Source organism: Lathamus discolor, chromosome 5, assembly GCF_037157495.1.
Source record: "Lathamus discolor isolate bLatDis1 chromosome 5, bLatDis1.hap1, whole genome shotgun sequence".
NCBI lineage: Eukaryota > Metazoa > Chordata > Aves > Psittaciformes > Psittacidae > Lathamus > Lathamus discolor.
Window position 1 is genome coordinate 22,983,016 of NC_088888.1, and position 25,161 is coordinate 23,008,176.

Genomic DNA, 25,161 nt, shown 5'->3' on the forward strand with positions numbered 1-25,161 from the left:
CTGCACAATAAGCACTAGCTAACCCCAGCGTTTCCTGGAGGACTTCCAAAGCCACGTTAGTCCGGAAACCGGGATTTTCTCTCCGCACATCCCCACTCCCTTTGATTTCATAGATCTTTGTAGGTACCGCAGCCGTGGAGACCAAGTTTGCCTTGGGAAGCTGAGTCCAGTGGCCACTAGATGGGGATAAAAGAAAGGAAAGCCCATATCTCGGGTGAAAGGACAGCGAAAAGGGGGAAGAGGCGCTTCTTCAGGAACCTCAATGGATACGGGAAGTATCCATTACTTCCCCTATGGGTACACGACAATGGATACAGGAAGTCCTGCTTTGTTGAAATTATGCATTTATATTGGCAGACGCTGATATTTACCTGCAGGGCTCAAGTGAAGAAATATTCCTCTCTCAAAGTGTTTTCTCCATACAGAGAAAATGAGGAATTCTGCAAAAAAGCACCCCCAAAACCAAAAAAAACCCACACTTCCTTTGTTTCTCTTTTGTGGGATACCTCTAAAACGGGAGCTGGCAGCATACTGTGTGAAATACTTATGCAGCAGCACTAACCTGTCCTTTCCTCTCTATCTCTGCACGTACCCCAGTTGCAGACGGTCCTGGGGCAACAACAAGAGCAATGCAAGTAAGCATCTTGTGCTGTTTGAGGAGTTCTTTTGAAGACAGTGACTGCTCTGAATCATTGGCACTAAACATTTGGTGTGTTTTATTTTTGAACACAGCTCAGTGAAACAAAACAAACTGCTGAAGTAAAAAAAAAACCAACCTAAAAGATAACAACAAAATCACGTGCGCATTTCTTTCATATTGCTACCCATTGTTTCCAAATGTCAAGTGTAAACACCTCTAGTTTTGTTGTTAGGTGTATCTGGACAGCCAAAAAAGGTACTCCAATCTTTTAGATGCTGTCCCCACAATCTGAGCACAAGATGTATCTCAGTTACACACACAGACTTGGTTAATGTTGCTTCAGTCAGTATTTGTCCTTCTCCAGATCATCACAAGGTGGAAAGTTCTGTTTGTAATACAGTACCCATCACATTTAGAGTGCAGACATGTCAACACTTTAGACCTTTACCAAACTAGAAGCTACATAGCAAGGTGAGCAGGCTGGCAGACACTGCAGCAGTACAACATAACCCTGCTGGTAGTTTTGCCAGAATGATTGATTACTAACTCTTAAAAATACAAAACCCACCCCAAACCATAAAAAGCTGTGTATTTCATAGAGTCATCAAGCGGTTTGGATTGGAAGGGAACTTAAACCTCATCCAGCTCCAACCCCCTGCCACAGGCAGGGACACCTTCCACCAGGTGGTTCAAGCCCCTGTGTCCAACCCGGCCTTGAACACTGCCAGGGATGGGGCAGCCACAGCTTCCCTGGGCACCCTGTGCCAGCGCCTCAGTACCCTCACAAGGAAGAGCTTCTGCCTGAAGTCTGATGAAGACTGTAACTCACCACTGCCGTTGTTTCTGTGGTAACAAGATAAAACAGCATTAATAGTGTAATTTAATGGCTAAATTAAATCAGTACTCCAGCTAACAAGCCTGACATGTCCCCATTCGCCAGACATTGTGGTGTAACAAAGGTCTGTTCAAATTTGAGTTACCTCCTGACACACAGCCTTTCCCTGGAAAGGCTGGAGCTAAACCTGTGGATGCTGGTTGAGCTCTATCAGTATTTCTTTTAGGATACAGAGAAGGTGAAATATGGTCTTCTAAGAAAGCTGGCCATAAGCACCAGGAATTTCCACTGCAACTATAACTTTATTTTTCAAACCCTTCAAGGCATTTTGTTCTGAAATTTTGGCCAACAACTTTAATGCCCTACTTTAAAGATTAAAACAAGATATTTTAGTCTTTTACGATAACAGATTACACACCTGCAGATCAACAAAGAACTCTTACTAGCACTAACACAGAAAACCAAAGCAGTGCCATACGTCAGATTTATTGCTTATCTCGTACTGGCAATGCTTACGTGTTTCAAAGTATGCCTTGAATTCTATTACCCTTCACCACGTCAGTTCAAATGGGACAGATCCCTTGGCTCATGCAAAATGAGCATCTCAACAGCTTTGCTTCTCCTCTAGGTCACTGGAACAGCCCAAAAGGGAAACCAGGATCCAGATGATGCTTACATGAAAGACACAGGAGAACAACATATGCTGAAGCACACAATTGTATCCAGAAATTAGGAAAATCTTAGGAGGGCACCAAACTGAGAGAGGATTCAGCTGTAGGTTGCATTAACAATGATATAACAGCTGCAGTTGCTTGTTGCAGCTATATGTATTCATGCTTAAGAGTTAATAATAACTATCAAGTTCCCTTCAAGACCTGCCGCAATAAGACGGGCGCTTAATTATAGCTCAGAACAATAACCTTTAGTCATGCCTTGTGTTGTAAAAATCCCAGTGTCAGGCTTTCATGCAATTACGCCCTTGATAAGCAAATGTGAGTCACAACTGTTAGCAGCAGCTACAAAAAGGCAGGTTCCTCTCTGCGGTGGCAAGGGCATGCAGACCAAAAAGACCTCCAGAATGCAGGGGAAGAAACAGAAATGGACAAGAAAATGCAAACACAGAAGCATGCCTGTAACTTCCCCCATAGAGTTTTACAAATCACACTTGGACACTTCAAGGAAACACGTGAATCCAAAGCAGAAAGAAAACCTTCATCCTCAACCTGCCACTTCCAAACACATAAGAAAAATTTCTTTTTCATAAGAAAGCCCACGCAGCACCAGGCGATGGTGGTGGCACGCAGTGCTCATGGCAGCCAGTCACCACCTTCCTCAGCAGCAAAAAGAGAGGTTTCTCTGAGCCACAACACAAGAGCTACTGTAGTAAGACAGCCCAAAGGTACCTTCAGCTTGGTACATCACCTGCAACAGTGGCCAAGCCCTCGCAAAACGAGTAATAGCAGCAGAGGTGTACAGCTATAATTTTCTCAGAATAGCTTCCCAACAAGGGCCTGCAGGAACAGGACAAGGGGAATGGCTTTAACCTGCCAGAGGGGAGACTGAGATGAGCTCTTAGGCAGAAGCTCTTCCCTGTGAGGGTGCTGAGGCGCTGGCACAGGGTGCCCAGAGAAGCTGTGGCTGCCCCATCCCTGGCAGTGCTCAAGGCTAGGTAGAATGGGGCTTGGAGCAACCTCCTCTAGTGGAAGGTGTCCCTGCCCGTGGCAGGGGTTGGAACCGGATGAGCTTTAAGGTCCCTTACAACCCAAACCAGTCTGTAAGTCTGACTTGTCACAAGCAGAAGGAGATGAGACTGGAAATAGAAAACCTTTCTTCTAGAACAACCCCACCTCCCCATTTGCCTCAGTTTTGGCGTGTGGCAAGGAAAAGCCTGGTTTATCTAAAGGTTAATTTTTAAAAGGACAAAACTTTAAACTGAAGAGGTATTAATGACACGCAGCAGTGCAGAATTATGCGATAAAGGCACAAAATTTTAACAAGGGAGAAAAAACTTGCTAGCTCAACATGAAGCCAAGTGGCACAAAGGCACTGCAATTCCATCTTGAAATGTACAGTCCTATGCATGGTTCTTTTCCCCCCTCATAGCCCCACCTTCAAGCTCCAAATACCCTATTTCCATGGAGTCTCTTCAGACAGCTACAGACACTTACAATGCAGGCCCCACACATGCAGCCTAGAGAATAATACAGATCGTTCGTGAGCTGAGGCCATGTCAGATTTTAAGGGGGTGCATGACACACACTCATGCTTGGTGAATCACCAGCTAAAATGCCAACGTGATGGCAGGAGCAGCTACTAGAGAGTTAAGGGTTGAGTCAATTATTTTTCTGAAATGCAAAATGCATGAAATTGGGGTCTGCCACAACACAAGACTCGAGTTCTTTTTCTTGATCTACCTGAAATTAACTATGTTCCCATATTTCAGCCTAGAGGAAAACAAGGCTTATAGGCTCTCCAACTTCTTCCTCATTTCTTAACTCCATCAGATATATCTGAATCTAAAGGGGTGAAAGTGGGCAAAGATGCAGAGCTAATGCAAGTTTCGTGAAGAGGTTTGGAGGAATAAGTAATGAAACCTCCTCTCCACCGTGGGAAGGATTGCAGCATTCACTTAGCAGCCATCAGCCTCTACATTCAAGTCCCAAACTGGCAGGAGATGAGAGCACACGGGTTCATAGAACAGCTCACATTACGGATACCTGCCTCCCTCTGCTCAGCTGCCAGGGCTGCGCCCTGCCTGTGAGCCCACAGAGATGTGAGCTGGGTGCCCTTTGCCTCAGCCAGGTGACAAGCTTTGTGTCAGGAGCTGACATTTCATCCGTGCTGAAGGCCGACAGAGCAGGACCAGCAGATACATGACACCGAAGCCTGTCCCTGGTAGAAGGACAGGAAGAGTAGCAGTGCTCAGCAGCTGACGAACAAGTGTGGGGGAGGAAGACTAACAGGGAGAGAAGAAAGTGAACTCTTTCTGCTCCACCAGCAGCCCACTTTAACTACAGATCTCTAGAGAAGCGCTAAAACACATGTAGTAGATACAGGCTTTCAAGCAGCAAAGCCAGGTCCACAATGCAGGGTGGATAGTCCTTCACATTCTTGCTCCATCTGTTGTTTTTCTCCCTCCTGAAGAGCATAAACCACATGTTCAACCCTCAGGCTAATCTTTTCACATACCACCCTTGAGGCTCAGCAGCAAACCTACAATTGTGCTATTCAGTAGAAAGAAATCCTCTTGACCACACCATTTCCCTGGACTGTAGATCTCTGTACCACTCACACCTCACAGGCAGCAGCTTTTAAACACTCACAAGCTGTGCAAAGGAAGCTGTTCACATGGATTAACTTCTCATTTACACTGAAGACTATTTAAGTCATGATTTCTAGCCTTTGGCCGTTTGAGAGGATTCCTTTGTCAGGTATGAATGATTTGGAAGACAACAAACACAGTGTCTCAGACCAAGCAGTTTAAACGCATTTATTTAAAACATTATTGCTGATAAAGCGGGGTTTTATTTCAGAAACACCTGATTTTTAGCTAGCTGTGAGCCTTCCCTCATCTACCATAGAACAAGTTGCAGAGTGAAAAGTTAATAAATTCCAACTTCGGAGATGGAATCAAAAGTGGTAAAACCCAGTCGAGATCAGTAAGTTTTTAGGCCTGGGTAGCTTATGGTGTCCTTTTTCAGAGCCATGAAGGTCGCACTCCAAGCCCCAGTTCCCCTTTCTAGACAACCATTCCTCATTTCCCATAGGCCCAGATACACTCACTGTGATGCCATGAGGAGGCAGGAGGACTCACTGAGGCAGTTCTCTGGTATTTAGTGGCACAACGGATACCCCATCTCTGGCAGCGTTCAAGGCCAGGTTGGACAGGGCTTGGAGCAACCTGACTAGTGGAAGGCGTCCCTGCCTGTGGCAGGGTGTTGGAACAGGCTGAGTTTTAAGGTCCCAACGCAGTCTGTGATTTGATGATTTGATGATTTTTTAAAGTCACAAACCACTCACACAAACAAGTGGGACTAGATAACAAACAGGATTTTTAAAAAGGCATCTTCTGATACTTCAATCTGACTCAGTTTCTATAACAGCAGGTCCTAAACTATGATCTAGGTACGCTGCCTATTTGTTGTCCTGCAACTTCTCATCTCTGTCTGTGCTATTACTGTATTTCTCATGGCTGTTTTAAATTCAAGGTAACACTGATCTCAAATACTAAGAATGAACCATCATTTCCTCTAACAAAGAGCTGTGAGCTACTATCTAGATGCTTGTTATACTCATGAGATCAGAAACTCATAATCCCTAAGGCTGCTACACGGGTTAAATAAGAAATCTTGGCTGATAAACTGTCTATATTGCAGCTCCTTTATGCATTTATGTACATAAATATAAAGACAAAACAACTCTGTGTCCTGCACATCGTTTTAGACAGAGAAGACACAGATACACACAAGTAGGCAATTAAGATGCTTGCAAGATTTTGAAGAACTGACAGAAAGACAAATAACCAAAGAGGAGCGAAGATGTATCACAAAGATAGTTCTGCCATTGGATGTTTTCTTGCTGCTTTCCGACAGATGTTCATATCATAAAATAACACTGTTGTACTTTGTCTTCTGAGCTTCCCATTCTTTGTGAACTGTGACAAATCTGTGCAAAATTGAAATACCATCCTAATCTTATGTTGCAATATTAAAAGAAAATGCCATCATGTAACATTCCGATTCAACAACACTGGTAGTATTAGTCAATTTCTTTCCTTTAAAGGCAAGAAATATATCAACGTGGCAGCTCTCTTCTGCACGTTCAGAACTTCAGCGCATATTTCTCCAAATATTTACAGTATCCAAATTTGAGTAATATCAATTTCAGTACACACAGGCTAGAGAAATTCACTACCTAAGTATGTGAGTACTAACTATGCATGTACATCATATAATGTCTGTGCAGTATGAGCAGAGCACAGGAATTCAGCTACTTCTTTACACTTTGTCGTGGTTTAAACAAAAGTCACACAGCCCGTCCACTCACTCCCCACCCTCCCCCGCCTTCTTTCCCTCCCGCTACTCCCAGAGGGATGGAGAGGAGAATCAAAAAGAATGCAACTCCCATGGGTTGACATAAGAACAGTTTAGTAACTAAGGTGTAACACAAATCACTACTGCTACCACCAATAATAATAATGATAAAGGAAATAACAAGGGAAGAGAATACAACACCTCAACACCAGCCGACCGATAACTCGCTCCACCCCACCCAACCGAGCACCGACCGATACCTCCTCCAACCCTGCAGTGCACTAGCCCTTAAGGGTAACTCTCCGTTACATCCCGGGCACGATGTGCTGTGGTATGGAATACCTCTTTGGTCAGTTTGGGTCAGGTGTCCTGTCTCTGCTTCCTCCCGGCTTCCCCTCCTCCCTGGCAGAGCATGAGGCTCACAAAGTCCTTGGTCAGACTAAAACATTTGAGCGGTAACTAAAAACATCAGCGTTATCAGTGCTGTTCCCAGGCCAAAAGTCAAAAACACAGCACTGCACCAGCTACCAAGAAGGAGAAAAACGACTGCTACCGCTGAACCCAGGACATTATCCACCCCTTATTCCATACCATTCACGTCATGCTCAAATCCCACATTTTCAATATACCATCACTCTTGTCTCAGTGCACTCTTGGTGCATGGACCAGTCCCTATAAAGCTGCTGAGTCCATCTGGTCCATGATGTCAGGCTCCATCTCTTGTAACAGTCGCTCAGAGCAGGAGAGGCTGTGTGCAGTGTTCACACTCGTCGATAACCTGGGTAATAGTGTCCATTGCTAAGTCCACCCCTTGATCATGAGTCCATCTCTGTGTTGCATCTCTGCCCTGATGGCCTGAGGTGTCATGGCCCACAAGGCTCAAAATAATTCAATGTCCCCTTCAGCAGTTTCTCCAGCTTGTCGCTGGGGAATCCATACAGCTGTCTTCCATCTCCGACGCTTCCAAAAGCACTGGAGGGCCCCAGTGGACTAGATACTCACTCATACTGTCCCACACACACTGCCACTCATGGCTGTCCAGCCTTGGGGAAAATCTCCTGGTCCTCCTATATCATCGTCTAACTCTAGACAAGACCCAAACCTGACTCTGCTTAACTTCTGAGATCAGACAAAATGGTCATGGGTAGTGTGTGCCAACACGCTGATCCCCATCACAATCAGCAGGCAGGTCCCAAGGGTACCCAGAGGCCATTCAAACCCTTCAGAACTCTCAAATGATGCTGCTATACTTGTCACTGGGGCTGGTGTAGCTGCTGTGCTTGCCAGCTCTCCCACTGCCAGCTTCTCTTTTCCTGGGTGCAGATCTTCCTCCTCTGCCTTGCTGGGAAATGCTGCCTGGGCTCCTGCATCCTCCTGGGGCTCGGCGGGCGGCTTCCGGGGGATGCTCTCGGCTGCTGCGGAGCTCGGCTCGGCCGAGGGACTCACCTCCTCAGCCGCCTCCCCCCGCTGCTCAGCAGCCGCCTCCTTCCCGGCCTCTGGCCCCGCTCCCGCCTGGTCCCCGGGGCCGCTCTCCCGGGCCGCTTCGGCCGCCGCCGGCTCCCGGGGCCGCTCCCCCTCGGCTCCCCGCAGCCTCACGAAGACGGAGGCGAGGACAAGGGCCAGGACGGTGAAGAGCAGCGGGACGGCCGGGTACAAGTCCACGGCCACGTCCATCTCTCCCTGCTGCTGGAGCCCACCCGTATTACAAGTCATTGCCATAGAGTGAAACAAGAACCTTAGCCCAAGCCCCACACTTGATAAGCACTATCACAGCAAATACCGGCTCTAAGTAATGTACTACATTCTGAAACTGTGAGATCAAGAGAAACAACTTTGAGAGCCAATAAATCAGCATTGTGACAACTATTAATCCGATCATCTCTGTCGTTATCTCAACCCTTCGTGCCCCATGTTGGGAGCCAAAAAGAACTGTCGTGGTTTAAACAAAAGTCACACAGCTCGTCCACTCATTCCCCCCGCCCCTTCTTTCCCTCCCGCTACTCCTGGAGGGACAGAGAGGAGAATCGAAAAGAATGCAACTCCCACGGGTTGACATAAGAACAGTTTAGTAACTAAGGTGTAACACAAATCACTACTGCTACCACCAATAATAATAATGATAAAGGAAATAACAAGGGAAGAGAATACAACACCTCAACACCAGCCGACCAATAACTCGCTCCACCCCACCCAACCGAGCACCGACCGATACCTCCTCCAACCCTGCAGTCCCAGCCCTTCCAGGTAACTCTCCGTTACATCCCGGGCATGACGTGCTGTGGTATGGAATACCTCTTTGGTCAGTTTGGGTCAGGTGTCCTGTCTCTGCTTCCTCCCGGCTTCCCCTCCTCCCTGGCAGAGCATGAGGCTCACAAAGTCCTTGGTCAGACTAAAACATTTGAGCGGTAACTAAAAACATCGGCGTTATCAGTGCTGTTCCCAGGCCAAAAGTCAAAAACACAGCACTGCACCAGCTACCAAGAAGGAGAAAAATGACTGCTACCGCTGAACTCAGGACACACTTGTACAGCCATAATGTACTTTTGGTTCATCCCTAATCATGACTACAACAACCAACACTCAGACTGACTGATTTAGCAACTGCTTGGCACAAACCTGTTTCATGGCACACTGGAGTGCAGACTGAGTAACAGTTCCCCTTGCCTTAAAACCCACTAACATTTCCACTTCAAGATTGCCTTGATACTTGATTTTGATATAATCTTCGTGGGGAATGAGGTGGGGAAAGCAGCAATGCAAGAGAGGGTTAATTAAACCAACACACTCATCCACTTGGTCAGTTGGGACTATTGCCATAATGAAATGCTTTTATATGCAGCAGCCTAAGAAACACATGCCAATTATTTGAACTAAAGTGGATAGACTCATGGCACCATCCCATCCTCTGGGATACTCCAGCATGTCAGAAAAGGAAAGAGAAAGATAAACAAAAATCAGCAGCAAGAAGAGTGCTGTTTCTTCTTTGTTCAGCAGATAAAGAAATAGAGAAGACTAAGAAATAGGTTTAAGTTAAAACAGCTCTTCCCCAAGAGCTTCACATGTACAGCTCTGATCTATAACAATATAGCTTTTATGCTCGACCCCACTCTTAAGTGCAGAGGACAACCAAAGTTTCTGAGAACAATAACTTGCTTTCAGCTAAATGTTTAACATGAGACAGAAAACATTGTTATGGGTAGAAGAAATGGCATTCTCGTAAAATTGCTTCTCCACATTTTGTTCTGTAGGGAAAATTCAATGAATTTGTTTTCTTTTCTTTAGGTTAGCATAGGTCCTACAGCTAGCACATAAGGGAGAGAAGCTTAAATTATATACTGCTATTATCTATAGGAGTAATTCCCTTTTAATCTCAATGGGAAGCAACTTCTCCCCAAGGTAGTTAAATCTTTGCAAGAGGAAACTATTAGCTTTGAATTTGATGTGTAAATTTTAACTCTTTATAAGCCTTAACCATATTGATGGCTTCAGCAGGAAACAGTAAAGGATTTCCCTTTTCAAGCTGCCCCCTGTTGTTTGCATAAATTGCTAACTTAACCTTGGAGCAAGTACATGTTCTGTCAGTACACACCTCAGAAAAGGTCTGTTGACTCAGTGTGACAAATCACTTCCCTTTTTACACAATCTGAAACTTCAGGAATAAGCACAGTGAATTTGTTATGTGAAAGCTCGACTTCAGTTTAATATTAATTCCTTTGTGTTCAATAATAGATTACTCCTCACATGTTTCATTTAGCTAAGTCTCATTGAAAATACACATCTTCACTTATGAAGAGAGCAGGTAATTTGGCAGTATCATGGACTACTGTTACAGGTACCTCCTGGCAAAAGTCTCCTGTCATAGTTTCAGGGTAAATTATAAACCATGCCAGATGTCATTAGGTTCTTGTGTTGTTATGAAACACTAATTTCGATTTATTCAACATACTGCATTACGGCATACACACAGCTTAGCATTCACAAGAACTTTGAACAGAGGATAAAGAAACACACTGGTAAAAGCAGTTGGTTACAGCTAAGCTTGCACCTGTAAGGTAAACTCTGGCTTTGGTCCAACAAAGTGCGCAAGCTGTAGCTTAATTTGCATCGTACTTTGTGTTCAACATCCAGCTACTACTGGATCACCTAGAAGCTGAAATTTCCTTTTCACGAGGTGTAAGCACATTTCTTTTGACTGAGCCAGAACTTACAATCTTATGACAGTTTTAATGCTTTATGGGGGAGGAAACAGTACATGATCCACCACAGAATCTTCCAGGACAAATTGCTCATTCAATATTTATTCACAGAGCACCTTTCACTGCTTTGCATCGTAGTTGAGTGTTCTAAACTAGTGTTGAGTGTACTAAAACCAGATGTGCTGTTTCAAGAAAACATGATGCCACTTGAACTCAGTAGTTTTTTCTGCTCGTAAACATTAATTGTGCCCTTAAAAGCTTCAGCAGACCTACAAATTCAAACCTGTGACATGTTACTTAGTCCTATCATTTCTGATATCCAGGACAAATGAAAATAAAACTTTCAGCTCAATAGCTGTCAATGAGAAAGATCTGAGTTAATCTAGACCATTCATCTAGAGATGGAATAATACTACATTAAGTAAGTAGCCTTTATTAAGAGGTTAAAATTAACTTCTTGGCATCTTTTAAGTTTCTAAGCATGAAATCATTAGTGCAGCTTACAAGATGTGGAACAGAAATATTTTGGTACCATAACCAAAGTAGTCTTTCCCTCTGTGAACTGGAACACAAGCTGTACTGTTACACTGACACTTCAAAACCGACTCTGTTTCTCCTCTTTTCTCATCCCACATTTCCTTTTAGCTATTTCAAGAAATTCTTTCATTGTCTATCTCATGAAAAAGAGAAATAGATTATTATGGAAGAGCTTATAACATAAAAAGTCAATGCACTAGATTGTGATACAAAAGTTATCTCAGATACACTTATATTTGAGCTTCTGATGAATTATTGAGTTGTTTATAATTTCTAGGATTTCCCTCAGTAGTAAAACATTGGCAATGTGCATAAGCATGTAAAACTATTCATGAGGTACATTCATCCTGTATGCAGTTAAATGAAGCTTTTAAGTCACAAAAAGATTTGGCTGTGAGACAGTATGTTTAAACTACATGAAATAGTAACCAAAACCACAAGACCACGTCTGTCATACTTTGTTCCACTTCAGAGCAATCTCAGCTTGCAAGGCAGATCAGTTTTCTAACAGAGAAAACTAGGGCTTAAACTTTTCATTTAGAAGGCCACAAAAAGAATCACAAAGAGACAAAGTATCTTTCGTACTTACTGACAGCTGTTTTAGCTCACAAAGTGCTATGAAAATTACTTTCTCTAAAACAGCGCTCCTTTCATTAATCTTTTATTTTTCTCCTGAAAACAATCTTATATCTTAATCCTTAAAATTATTTTTCAAGTTTTTTTTTTTTTTTGTTGGTTTTTTTTTTTTCTAATGAGTATCAACACGGGAACATTCTAAATTGCTTAAGCAAATTAAGTATTTGCTACAACCGCACTTGATCAACATCCCATTTTTTTTCCAACAAGTGAACAAGTACAACCAAGTTTCTTTCAAGAGTCATACAGAAGGAGAAAGTATAGAATCACAGAACTCCAGACTGGTTTGGGTTGTAAGGGACCTTAAAGCTCATCTGGTTCCAACCCCTGCCACGGGCAGGGACACCTTCCACTAGAGCAGGTTGCTCCAACCCCATTCTACGGGGCCTTGAACATTGCCAGGGATGGGGCAGCCACAGCTTCTCTGGGCACCCTGTGCCAGCGCCTCAGCACCCTCACAGGGAAGAGCTTCTGCCTAAGAGCTCATCTCAGTCTCTCCTCTGGCAGGTTAAAGCCATTCCCCTTGTCCTGTCCCTACAGGCCCTTGTCCAAAGCCCCTCTCCAGATTTCTTGTAGGTCCCCTTTATATATAGATTCTGCTCTGTATGGTAGCAAGTAAGCGAAGAATCTGCTACCGATTTGAAAACTATATAGGCTCTGCTGTGCCAATTTTGAAATGGAGAAGAAAAACATCCCTTATTGCTTTAATATTCATGTCCACATTTTCTAAGTGGATCCATTGCTTTGAGAGACCAACTAGAATTACCTGGAACAAACCTTATTTTAGTACAGTATCTGTTTGTTAGCTGATAAAAAAAGTCACTATGTCTTGATTAATGATACTAGATGATTCCATCAACATATTTCTGTCTCACGGGTCCCAACTCTATTTTCCAGTTACGCATTCCTATCCAATTCCTATCTCTGATTTAGAGGTGAGCAAGGCACAATTTCTCAATGTCTACTGATCACATGTGGAAGTCAATAAATCTCTTTTCCATAGGTACAAGCAGTTTGCAAAGATGAGACAGTTTGCTCTGGTCGTCAACTGATCCTGAACAAGGAGGAAAATACAAAAGGATCAATAGAGAAGACCTTTGGTATTAGGGAACCCAGACCAACTGGTGCAGCTTCCTTCCCTATTGATCCGAAAAGAATGCTGTTTGACTGTCACTCATAATCCACATATTATCTACTACTCTTTCTAGCCAAAGGGCTAAGACTGTGCCATCAGCAACTCTATAACATACCCCAAAACAAAAATCAGATACTACAGCTCGAAGTCTAAGGAAACAGCATCAAAGGCAACATGGAAGGCCTGGTAAATGACAGTTGTAAGTCATTAATAATTTATCATGGCTCTGTTTCAAATACTGGCATTTTGCATGACTTGGATCATGCCTATTTGAGATCATACATCACCTATCATACAAGTGTGACTTTGTTAACTTTGAAATAAAAACTGCTAGACAATGTGCAACTCTTAAGTCGCCCAAGCAAGGGAAGTACAGTATGATTCCACAGGCGGTCTGAAATTGGAAGCCTGACTGATTTCTGACTTTGAAAACCGCTCTCCAAATCACTTACCATGTGTCATTAAGATCCAGCAGCAGTTCTCTCTTCAGTCAACTGAAGCCCACAGAGCTGCACTGCAAGCTTAAAGACCAGTATGCCAGCTTCATGTCCCGTGTCTGTCACCTAGCTTTTACGTACCGTTTCTCACTAAATAAAAAGGTACAGTGATTCCTCACCACGTCACACTTGAGTTAATACATCCACACATCTTCTTTTGCACCATTATATTTGCATGGATTGCTCTTGAGCTCTCCAGTTGACATACTGCCTTTCAAGAAGGGTATAGTATAACCCAGTGAGTGCCTACAGGAAGTCCCAAGTGGGTGCCCAATGGTCTACAAAAGTCTGACTTCAAAGTATGAACTGAAAACCAGCTGCTTAAGCTGGAAAGAGACATGCTGAAGAGAAACAGTAATGTTTAAACATCTAAAAGGTAGCTATAAAGGAAAACTTCTGGGTACATCCACTGCACACAGGACATACAGCAATGGGGTTTAAACTACCATCTGAATCATTCAGGATTCCTAGCAATCTTTGCAACAGTAGCAACAGCTACAGGAAGTTTTAAAGAATAAATTAGACATGCATTTGTCAAGAAAGATACAGAAAGTTGATCATTCACCTTTAGAACGAGAACACTAGACTACCTTCAAAGGTTCTTCTTTTACCATTGCTGCCCTTCTGTGTACGTCTATGGCCAGCAAACACAAGCATCATCCTCAGCTGTACACCTACAATTATGCATGCATATGCACATCTACCTATGCAAATCTGTTTCTTTGTTACAGACAGTTAAAGGAGATTAGTCATAGGTAAGCCAATTTACATAGATAGCATTTGAAAGTTAAACACCTCAGTTCCTTGCAAAGCATTAGCCCAACAGATCACTGTTAGCAGTACGTAAACCCTTACTCCAAAACTGTATTCTCTTAAATCTTATGAAAATTTGTGCTAATATAAAGCCCAACTCATCTATTTGCTGACATTCTCCTCTTATTAAAGGTACTTATTAGACAGCAAAACAACTGATTTGGAGCACATACCATGACAAGTCAAACAGCCAACTTTGGTAGCAGTTACGTATTACTTCTCAATAAATGTTACCGTTTAGTAGGTATATAGGTAGATACATGCTTATAAATGCATAAGCACTGGAAGAAGTAATCTGTAACTGGTAGATTAAGGGCTCTGCAATAGCAAGCAACCTAGATCCATGTGCACAGTACAGAAACATTCTTCTGATTAAAACAATACAAGCAGCAGTACGAAAAGGTATTTGGAATGTCTTACTTGCAATCCACTGATATAATGTTTACAGCAGCAGTCAGAACACTGGCAAACTACCTTTTCTGTTCCACAGAGCCTTGAAACCAATATGCATCATCTGTTGACAGTTGCCATTAACAAAAAGCATTATGATCAACAAAAGTGTGTAGTGCACCAAAAGTGACATTTTTGAATGTATCACATACAAGATTCTCATTCTCAGTATCTATAAGGTTATACAATTGTGAAGTAACTGCTGAAAACACAAGTCCTGGAGTCTGTCTTGGATTGTATTAGGTTTTAAAGTGTGTTTTACTGCATTTTCCCCCAAACTGTTTCAGAAATAAAAGAATCTTGGTAAAGTAATTCTCACACACTGCAGGAACACAGTGTTTCTCCTACTGGGAGAGGAGTACAAAAACACTCTTATCTCTATGTCTGAGTGACCGAGGTCACAGGAGAATCTGTACTTTTCCACTGATTAAAAGGTGCTTTGTGCCTGTGCATACAGTTGCCTGGTAACTTGCTCTGAGCTACTGCATATTAATCACAGAGACATGCAGGAACACAAAGCTGGCCAATTTGGTTTATCACCCAGAATAGGTCACAGCAACACTAAGGTTTTTTGCAATTCAAGAAGTTTAACACTGAATTCACTGCAATTTAGGTATGTGCTTATATGGTTTGATGAACGGTACTTTTATGAATAAAAAGGAAGCAATAGAAGTGATTTGTACAATAAAAGTTATCTATATGTGATTTTAGAGCATACAAAAGGCATTGCCTACAAAGCAAATATCAATTATTACCAATATTTACCTTTTCATAGGACAACATGTAATGTCTCAGACTCCGCAAGCATAACCTGACAGACTTCCGATTTGGAAGTCTTACAGAGGCTCTAATAGTGCACCCAAACTGGAGGTGTTTCCGTATTTGGGACAGACTCGTTATCTTCCGTAAATACATCTCTTTTCAAACACAGGATAAAACTAATCTATAGATTTCCTCTTGTAAACAGCAAACTGCTACAATTACACAGTTCACTCATATTTAGAATATTAAATTGTGCAGATCAGAGAATCACAGAACCCCAAACTGGTCTGGGTTGGAACAGACCTTAAAGCTCATCCTGTATCATGCTGAAATGCAAACAGCTATTTTGATAACAACACGTATTTATTCACTAAATTTGTCATATACCCCATTGTACAGTTAGTAATGTCGAAGAGTAGCTGCCATGCAACAGATGCAGCTTACAGCACTTTATGCTTTGAGACAACCATGACCCATCAGCTCATGGCCATGAAGTCAGACAACTTACACATTTCAACTGGACGCCAAAAAGTTCTGAGGTGGGCTGCTGACTGTGTTCAATAGTCACAACTGATGTAGGAGCAACCTGCCCTCATGGAAGGTGTTCCTGCCCATAGCAGAGGGTTGGAAATGGATGAACTTTAAGGTTCCTTCCAACCCAAACCAGTCTATGATGTGAGCATAGGTAGGAGCAAACTTCACTCATTTGCCTTTAACTGACCCTCCAAGTATTTCAAAATAACTCTTAAATAGGTTGCTGGTTTGATTACCCTTCGTACAAAACCCTCCTTCAAATGCAGGTTTGTTCTCTTCAGATTTAATGCACGAGCAGAAGCCAAACCTGCATAATCACTGAAACCAGTGCAGAGTTTCAATAAACTTCAGCAGGGTCAGAAATTGGCCTCAAGGATCTTCCATACAGCAAATGCTTCCTTCTTCAAAACTTTCCTAAGCAAACGTTAGTGATGCTGCACCACAAACACTCACTCCCAGTCACACACGTTCCTCCCGAGACCGGTACACAGCTTAGGATTTTAACCATCACCATCCTGTGTCCTTGATACAGGTTCTCCCCTTTTCAAAGCCTGCTGATAGGGAAAAGCTGCAAGTGCTACACAACCGGGCAGACTCGATGCTTCTTGCCAAAAAGATTAGGCTTTATTAAAAAATATGCCTATTGCTTATCTTTAGGGATCTGTAAATCTATGAACGGGTATGATGGCTTGTTAACATCAATATTTAAACACAGGTATGAAAAATGTCCTTCAGCTGAATGCCAAAGTCAATTAATTAATTAATTGCTGGGCAACTCCCAAGGATAAAATGCTTATTAAAAGCCAACAGCAAGCCAGAAATCTCTTTCCATTTCATGTGGTAAAAAAACCAATACATAATAAATCCTGAAAAAGGGTCTAGATCCTGAACAGGGAAAGCCTATATTGTTACAGAGCAAGCATACAGCTTCACAACTTCAAACAGCTGTCAACTATGGCTGCAAGTAAGCTGAAGTAGTAGGCAGAGAGGAACCATGTCCATACTAAGCCAGTCAGCCATGTAGCAAAACTAAAGATCACTGCAACCAGTGCCATCTTAAAGAAGAAAAAAGCCCCAAACCATACAAAACGCATAAACTGAGAGGAACCATCACTTTGTCTTAGGAACAGGGTCTGGACATTGGCACATAGACTGCTGAAGACTCGGTCACCAGAGAGTGGTGTCCAGTGAGGCTTTATTTACACAGATGGAGTTTCACACGGGTGGAGTTTTAGGTGGGTACATAAGTGAGTTTATCCCTGTTGGTGGCACTGTTCCTGAGGGCTCCCTCTATGGAACACGTCCAGATTTTTGTTTCGTTCCTAACACATTAGGCTTAGGAGCAGGGTCTGGACATTTGTATTTAGGCAGCAGGTATAGCAGAAAAACCTTTTTGTTCCATTCAAAAGATTGCTTTTCAGCTCTTCCTTTTTCTTACACAGACACCAAGCTGGATGGGTTCCCCTTAAGGCAGGAGTGAGGCCAACAGCAGGTAGCCATTAACGTGGATGTGGATCGTGATGGGCAATATGCAAATAAACCTGATCTTGAAGAGATGGTGAGGAAGAACTGACTGTCTTCTGAGACTCCTATGTATTATATTATAAAGTATGCTGTAATGCCTGGACAGAAAGTCAACCCCTGCCCATGACCAGAGGGGGCACTGCGCAGGCGCAAAGGACCTTCTAGCTCATCATAATACGAAGCGGGGACAGAATACGAAGGGGGATATGTATAGGCGTTAGGGAATAAATGTAAAGGAAAAACGACCCTGGGTGTGCATGCTTTGGAGGAACGATCCCCATGCACCTCAGCGCTGAATAAAGCATACCTACTTTACAACTTGAACGAGTTGTGGAGTCAATCCGCGTATCATTGTGATAAAGGACCAAGCAGAAGCCATGAATCCAGGCTTCTGTATTGTATTGCATCTTCACCTGCATCTGCATTGTACTGGCATCTTCACCTGCATCTTCTCCACTGTCTCCATCAATCCCATCATCCGTAAGTCGTTCCTTTAAAAACAGAAATTGAAGCAATTCAGCTATTAAAAGCCAACAGCAAGCCAGAAATCTTTTTCCATTTCATGTGGTAAAAAAAACAATACATAATAAATCCTGAAAACGGGTCTAGATACTGAACAGGGAAAGCCTATATTGTTACAGAGCAAGCATACAGCTTCACAACTTCAAACAGCTGTCAACTATGGCTGCAAGTAAGCTGAAGTAGCAGGCAGAGAGGAACCATGTCCATACTAAGCCAGTCAGCCATGTAGCAAAACTAAAGATCACTGCAACCAGTGCCATCTTAAAGAAGAAAAAAGCCCCAAACCATACAAAACGCATAAACTGAGAGGAACCATCACTTTGCATGGCATAAGCAGGAAGCTATTTTAACGTGATGACTTTCCTGCTCTAAACTTTAAGCATAACTTTTACATCTTTTTAAAGCCTAGGGTTATTATGTTAAATGACCTACTTGTAGTGGCACCCTAAGTGGCCACCAGTGTCCACAACTTCTACAGGACAGTGCAATATGATTAAGCACTAGATTTCTAGGCAAGGGGGAAAAAAAAACCACACCAGCAGTGACTCATTCCATTGAAAAGCTTATTACTTGCACTTCCAAAGCAACAGGCTACAGGGATACTGAATGCAAAGCAAGTCAGATCCACCTGGAATACTTTGTATTCTCAGCTGATAGTTTATAAACTCTCTCTTTTCATATTCTAAAGGATTAACAGCATTTGGATGCACAGAAACTGTCTCTAGAGTGATGTCTGCAGACGTCCGAGTCACAAATTAAAATGTCTTCCTAAAATGTAGCAGACTCAGCACTTCCTCTAAGTGGGAGAAAAAAGCCCCTAACCAGAAAAGGAGGGTGAGACAATACCCAGCTTTTTTCCTAGACATAACAAAATCCTGAGGGAACAAGATGCTCACACTATCAGAATAAAAACCCAGAGACACAGAATAGTTCACCTTTCTCCCTGTAAAGTTGGTTTTGAGTCAAGATCTGCTCTTTTCCCGGGCCAAGCATGAAACCCCTCTTCAGTTTAAGACTGTTTTCAAAATCCGGAATGAAGCCAAAATCAAGTGCACACACTGAACATGTATAGAATCTTACTGGTAACAGAAAAACAGCACAACACATACTATTACATCGGCTAGAACACTTCAAGTGTTCTGGCAAAAAGACTCAGCTTATTGCTAGGAAATAAAGCATTTGGAGCTCAACTCAACAGATGACATTCCAACCAAATGCAAGTTCAAAGAAAAAAGAGTATTTTTTTAATTGTATTAAATAAAAAAAGCTGGAGAAGGAAATGGGGACAGAAATGAAAACCCATTCAGGGAGTCAATGGCATAGCTTGTCACCATGCAGTCTGAACATGACAATTGCAGATATTCAGAACAAGCGAGTCCAAATATCACATTCCCTGGGAGAGAGGAGGGAGTCTCTTTCCCTTTTCACAGGCTAAAGTAAGAAGTTTTCAATGTATTTCAAGGCAAGACCCAGCTAGCAGAAGGCAGATTTTCTGACAGCTAAAGCAAGGGAAAAGGATCTTCCTTGCAGTCTCTTGCTCCTGAGCCCCCTTCTTCAACTCCTCTTGCGGTGGCAGGAAGGCAAAGCATGTCCTGTCTCTGTGAGTCTGTGCCCTCCTTGTCTACAGTAACAGCAGGCACCTGTGATTCCTTCTCCAAAGACATTTATACATCGAGGTCAGTTGAATACTGCATTATGAAAGCATAAGCTGCAGTGGACATCATTTAGAATCCGTTATTTTTTTGCCCATCATGACAAAGTAGAAACGGCAATTCCTTACTTTATAGACATTCTCTTAAAGTAGCAGTTGCCCCAAACATCTGTCAAGTTTTTATATCCCAGGAGAACAGATGCAGCCAAAAGAATGTTCATTCTAAAATGACTACTCTGAACTTCACAAGCAGGCGGAGGTAGCTCCCAATTTAATTAAACATACACACAGCAGCTCCCAGTTTAATTAAGGATACACAGCACCACTTAGTGGTGAAAGCAGTCACCACTGACATGGATGGCAAGTACCACCAGCTTTTTTCTTCACTCCCCCCAAAACATGAACCAAGTCTGCTCTGTCTCTCCTCACTAGCCAAATACTATTACAGTGTCTTTACTACAAGAAAGTGTATCTACCAAGCAAAAGATGTCCAAGAGGGCTGAACCTCAAGGCCAGTAGAGTGAAAGGCTGCTGAGTCTCAAACAGATGCATCCACTTTGAAGAGCTTTTCAGCATTCTCCAGCACTGTACCAGTTTCTGGTGACACAGCCTCAAGCAGCTTAGTACATGCCTGTACTCCAAAGAACAGCAATCTGTTGGCTAACACCTTGTGTTTTACATAGGCTTGGGTCTTAAACAAATGCAAGAGATGTAGAAAATCTGAACACCGATTTTCCACTCCATCAACCAGTTACAAAAACTAACTTGCGCACTTAAGTAACAAAACACAGTAACTAATAAAAAGAAAGCCTTTTAATCGGGACAGATTAGTGCATCTTTACAAAAAAGTAATGATTTCAACTTATGAAGTCAGTATCATCATTAGCAGTGCACCTTTCCTGAAAAGGAAATCCCTGTCTGTTATCAAATATCAACGGCAAGAGTGCATAAACAAAATAAATAACCAACAAACACACCCGTATCCCAAAAGCTCTATTTATATTATATTCGATATATATATATATATATATGTCTTCATAGATGACAACTGTATCGATTTATACGTCGGGTCCTTCTCCTCCAGGAACCAGCTATAAAAGAACAAGACAATTGCATGTTAGTGCCATAGACTGAAGTTTTACAAAGTCATATGTGACAGTTCTTGCTTCAGAAGATTTTAGCAGATGGCGACTTCATGGTAGACCACAAAAGTGGTGTTTAGATTTTAAATTACCTTCTTCTGGCAACAGAAGTCAGTTACTACCAGAGAAGCACATGCCATAAAGAATCTCTAAAATACAAGGAAAGTTTAACAAGACACAAAGGAGTTCCTAGATAAGAAACGTTTTGTGTTTTGTCTTTGTTATTTACCTCAAGGAGATTTTTTTTGTCTAGAAACACTACAGCTTGTTTTCAGAAAGACATAGAACATGCTCCCTTTCACGTAGGATTTCTCCAACTGATCATTCTTCTGCAGACCATCGCTACACTGGGAAGTTGGTTTCCCCTTTCTGACCTCTCTTGCTAAGCACAGCCCAAAAACTAATAGAGCCTGAACCCTTCTACAGGCAGCAGGGTAAGTCAGCACAGCATTTTCCTGTGAAGAAAGTACCTTCTTTAAGTAAAGAACTGAACATCAGAAAAAGAAATGCAAAAGGAAAAATATGACTAAGGGGAAAATGAAGAGGATAATTTCTTTCGCTGACACATTCTTAATAGTTAGCTGACCACTTCTAAAGACAAAGAGCTCTGCTGCTTTTGGGACCAAAGTAAGAAAAAGTCTAAAGCATACTTTTCCTGATGTGGGAAGATGTACCCCCAAAAGAGACACGAGATCTAATACAGAAACATATCCACGTCTTGCTGAACATCTACACTCTAAGAATCCCCCGCTTCTGTTTTGACGGCAGCATCCCACCAGCTGAACTGGATGGTAGTAGTTTTAGCCCATACAAGAAGTCAGAACACGCACTGTTCTTCAAGGATGCAGAACAATAACCAAAGCAGGAAAAGGCTTAGAAATGAAGTCAAGGTGGCAGTTGCCGAGACACACAGTGAGGAGGTGCAAGGCAGGTAGGACAGCAAAATGGAGATTATTCCTCATTCACACAGAGCCAACTTGAGTCTAAGTCAGTCTTCCTCTTCTCTCCCCACAAAATTAGGAATGCCCTTATGTAGGAATTCCAGACTTCAGTGCAGACAAGCAAAAAACTCTGGGTCTGCTTCTGTAGTATTTAGGAAGTTGCAGAATCCAGCTTAAGGATGCATAATCATAGTATCTAATTGTTTCAGTACTGATCGACATACATCAGCACATGATAAACAAAACCTGTAGTGCTTTCCATCTGGCATCACCCAACAGGCCTCCAGGTATTTTTTCAGAGCACATAAAGGTACATACAGCTCTTTGAGCATCAGGTGGACAATCACCAAATGACTCAACAAGCTTGTAAGCATCCAAAGTGCTGCAAACACATTTATATATACAATAATGGATAAAATCTATTCCACCTACATACTCAGGCAGGCAAACACTCACAGGAGTTTAAAGCCACTGTATGAACCAGCCTCCAGAGTGGGTAACAAAACCAGTGATTCCATTGCACATCTCAAGACTGGAAAAACAGTCACCTAAGTAAAAGCAGGGTCATGCTCTTTTTGTTATTATTCTTTTTAAGCTGTAACATGAGCCAAGTAAGGCAATAACACCACTTTTCCAGCACCACTCATAGATAAATATGCCCTGGAAGGTATTTGAAAGTACCTTATGCAATGGAATTCTCTGGAAAGCTCAGCTTAAAGTAATTTAACTTGATTGCTGAGAGATTTACAGGTATAGAAAATAAATGCATGCAGCCTTTTAACCATAATGACTTACCATTGTTATGTTATTTCCATTTAACAAAATCTGGTCTAGTTTTGTGATTCTTCTGCCCTCAGGTGCAATCTCGCTGAAGCAGCATTAGAAAAAGAACATGAGAACATGTAACCAGGGACAATGATTCAAGCTTTGATTACAGAACTGACAAACATCTCTGCATTAAGATGACAATTGCTGGAACTAACAAAGACATCAGCCACACTGCAGTGTAACTGACCACCTGCATAAAGAAAGCTACCTGGCAACCATAAAGTTCCATTGTACTTTTCTGCTCAGTACATAAAGGCACGGATTCACCCTGTAAATCTTGGCAATTTCTTGAATAGCACCTACACTCAAAATAGGTTTCAAATACAAACACGGCACAGCAAAGTAATAAATACTCATCTCTGAGTCTGCAGCTTTTAAAATCTTTGCTTAGACCTTAAGGAAATGTAAAGGCAAACAAACTACTGGGAAGTTCTACACAAAACCCAGGCAAAATTAAGGCTAAAAAAAGGAACCTGATTACAAGCATATATCATGCATCACCTACTCTACGACACGGCAGTCCTGAATAGATCACCACCTATAGTTTAACTCCAAGATATAAACTACTCAGCTGGCAAGTATTCAAAAAATGTAAACCCGCTTTGCTTCTAGATTTTATACAATATTTTCCCCTCAGGAAACCAAATAGAAATAATGCTTACAGTTCTGTAACATCTTCTAACACCATATCTAAATACCCGGATTCAAAGAAAATAAGGCCCAGAGTCTTAAAATCAAAACAAAGTTATTTTCATTTTTACTGAACTGTGATTCTATCTGTAAAACAAAAATACCAGAGTCATACAAGCGACCCATACGAAAAGTTTCTATCCAGTGAACTCAAACCTCTCCTCTCAAATACAATAAATCAATTGAGCTGAAGCATAAAACATTCCCATCAAAGGATACTGACAAAGTCATCAAATCCTAGAAGCGTTACAACTTCTTTGTCACTCTTCATCACAATACGAATGCAGGAGCCTATGCGTTTATCCACAAGCTCTGTAAATAAAAAAAACAAACAATAAAGTTGAAAGGTACAAGAGACTGTTTCATAGAACAGCGCATTCTTTTGAACAAAACGCCTGACATTGTGTGCAGTGGAAATGTATTTTTAAAGGTGCACCTGTACTGCTAGCACACGACCACGTTTCCGAGGCTGGAACTCTGCAGGAAGACGTTCCCTTCAGTGAGAACGCTTTAATGTCATTGAATCATAGCTTGGGTTGTAAGGGCTCTTAAAGCTCCCCCGGCTCCAACCCCCTGCCACGGGCAAGGACACCTTCCACTAAACCAGCCCCGTCCAGCCTGGCCTCAAGCACTGCCAGGGTGCGCAGTTCATTACCGCACGCCGGCCGAGCACCAGCACTCGCCCCAGCCGCTCTCTGCTCCGCACCCACAGACACCCACCGGGACCCTCGTTTACTGCAGGCGCCTCCCGGCCTCGTCCACCCCATTCAAGCTTCCCGCCAAGCGGCAGCGCCGCTCACACCAACCACAAGTGCCCGCAAATACGCTCTCCCTCTTCTCCCTCCCGTCCCGTCCCGTCCCGTTCCATGCCATCCCTCCCGTCCCGTCCCGTCCCGTCCCGTTCCATGCCATCCCTCCCCTCCCCTCCCCTCCCCTCCCCTCCCCTCCCCTCCCCTCCCCTCCCGTCCCGCTGCAGACCGGAATCACCGCCAAACACCGAGGGACAGCAGCTGAGACGGATCCCTGGTCGCGGTGGCCGCCATGTTGCACCCAGGCCTGACCAATCGCTGCCACCTCCCGCTTCAGATGGGACGGGCGGTGCGGCAGACCCGATGAGCGGATCGCAGAGCAGTCGCTCCGCCGTTTTCCCCTGAGTAAATACAGTAACCCACCCTTCAGATAGCTCTTCTTTTCGCGGGGAGTGGCAGGTAGAAGGGCTTTAATCGCTGTACGCCACAGCTATCTTTCTTTCCCCACCCAGATTTGCTCATTAATTCACAAGTGGGCTGCAGCAAGAAGGATTCTTGGAAGTCCTTTTGCATATAGACATGGCTTGGAGCAAAAATCACTGGCTGTTCAAACACAGTTGGCTTGCTTCATACTGCAGCACTGAGCAACCTGCTCTAGTGGAAGGTGCCCCTGCCCATGGCAGGGGATTGGAACTGGGTGACCTTCAAGGTCCCTTCGAGCCCAAACCAGTCTATAGTCAGATAAAGCTCTTATTTCAACATCTAGAGTCATTGCACATTTTGTGACGGGCTGCTTCTGGAAGAATCAAGCCCAAATAAATTCCATCCTCTGCCTTAGAGGGCATGAACCTTTGGAGGATGTAGAGCTGCTGGCTGCAGGGGGGCTAGCTCAGTTCTTGTGTGGCTAGTTCCCAGGTAACTCTGAACGTTCACAAAGTCAAATCCAACCTCTGGCATCAGCAGATGCCACATGGCTCCACACAGGATCACTTCACGGACCAGAGCAATGTGAGGACAGACTTGCCTCATAACGAGAGTGCAAGGCT

General features: G+C 43.0%; 1 protein-coding gene across 2 annotated transcripts; it reads right to left on the reverse strand.

Annotated features, from left to right (window-relative positions):
• Positions 1 to 488: 488 nt before the first annotated feature.
• Positions 489 to 24,918, reverse strand: LOC136014911 (uncharacterized). Of its 2 annotated transcripts, none has more exons than XM_065680069.1 (6): positions 24,345 to 24,918; positions 23,586 to 23,678; positions 23,339 to 23,366; positions 22,644 to 22,716; positions 17,904 to 18,083; positions 489 to 1,483 (listed from the first exon to the last, which is right to left on the reverse strand). In XM_065680069.1, exons 2-6 carry the CDS (start codon positions 23,635 to 23,637, stop codon positions 1,466 to 1,468), a joined length of 351 nt encoding a protein of 116 aa, XP_065536141.1. In that variant the 5' UTR covers positions 23,638 to 23,678; positions 24,345 to 24,918; the 3' UTR covers positions 489 to 1,465. The 2 variants fall into 2 exon arrangements, 1 of the variants encoding a protein (XP_065536141.1); XR_010612959.1 differs by lacking the exon at positions 489 to 1,483 and adding an exon at positions 20,743 to 20,856 and having other exon boundaries at positions 17,816 to 18,083; positions 24,345 to 24,587.
• Between the last annotated feature and the right edge of the window lie 243 nt (positions 24,919 to 25,161).

Coding starts and splice junctions, on each gene's coding strand:
- LOC136014911 (XM_065680069.1), bottom strand. CDS start 23,637: ATGAAGAGTGACAAAGAAGTTGTAACGCTTCTAGGATTTGATGACTTT. Junction 22,717..23,338: donor TTAGAAGATGTTACAGAACT/GTAAGCATTATT, acceptor ATGCTGCTTCAG/CGAGATTGCACCTGAGGGCA. Junction 18,084..22,643: donor ATGGAAATAACATAACAATG/GTAAGTCATTAT, acceptor CTGTTTTTAAAG/GAACGACTTACGGATGATGG.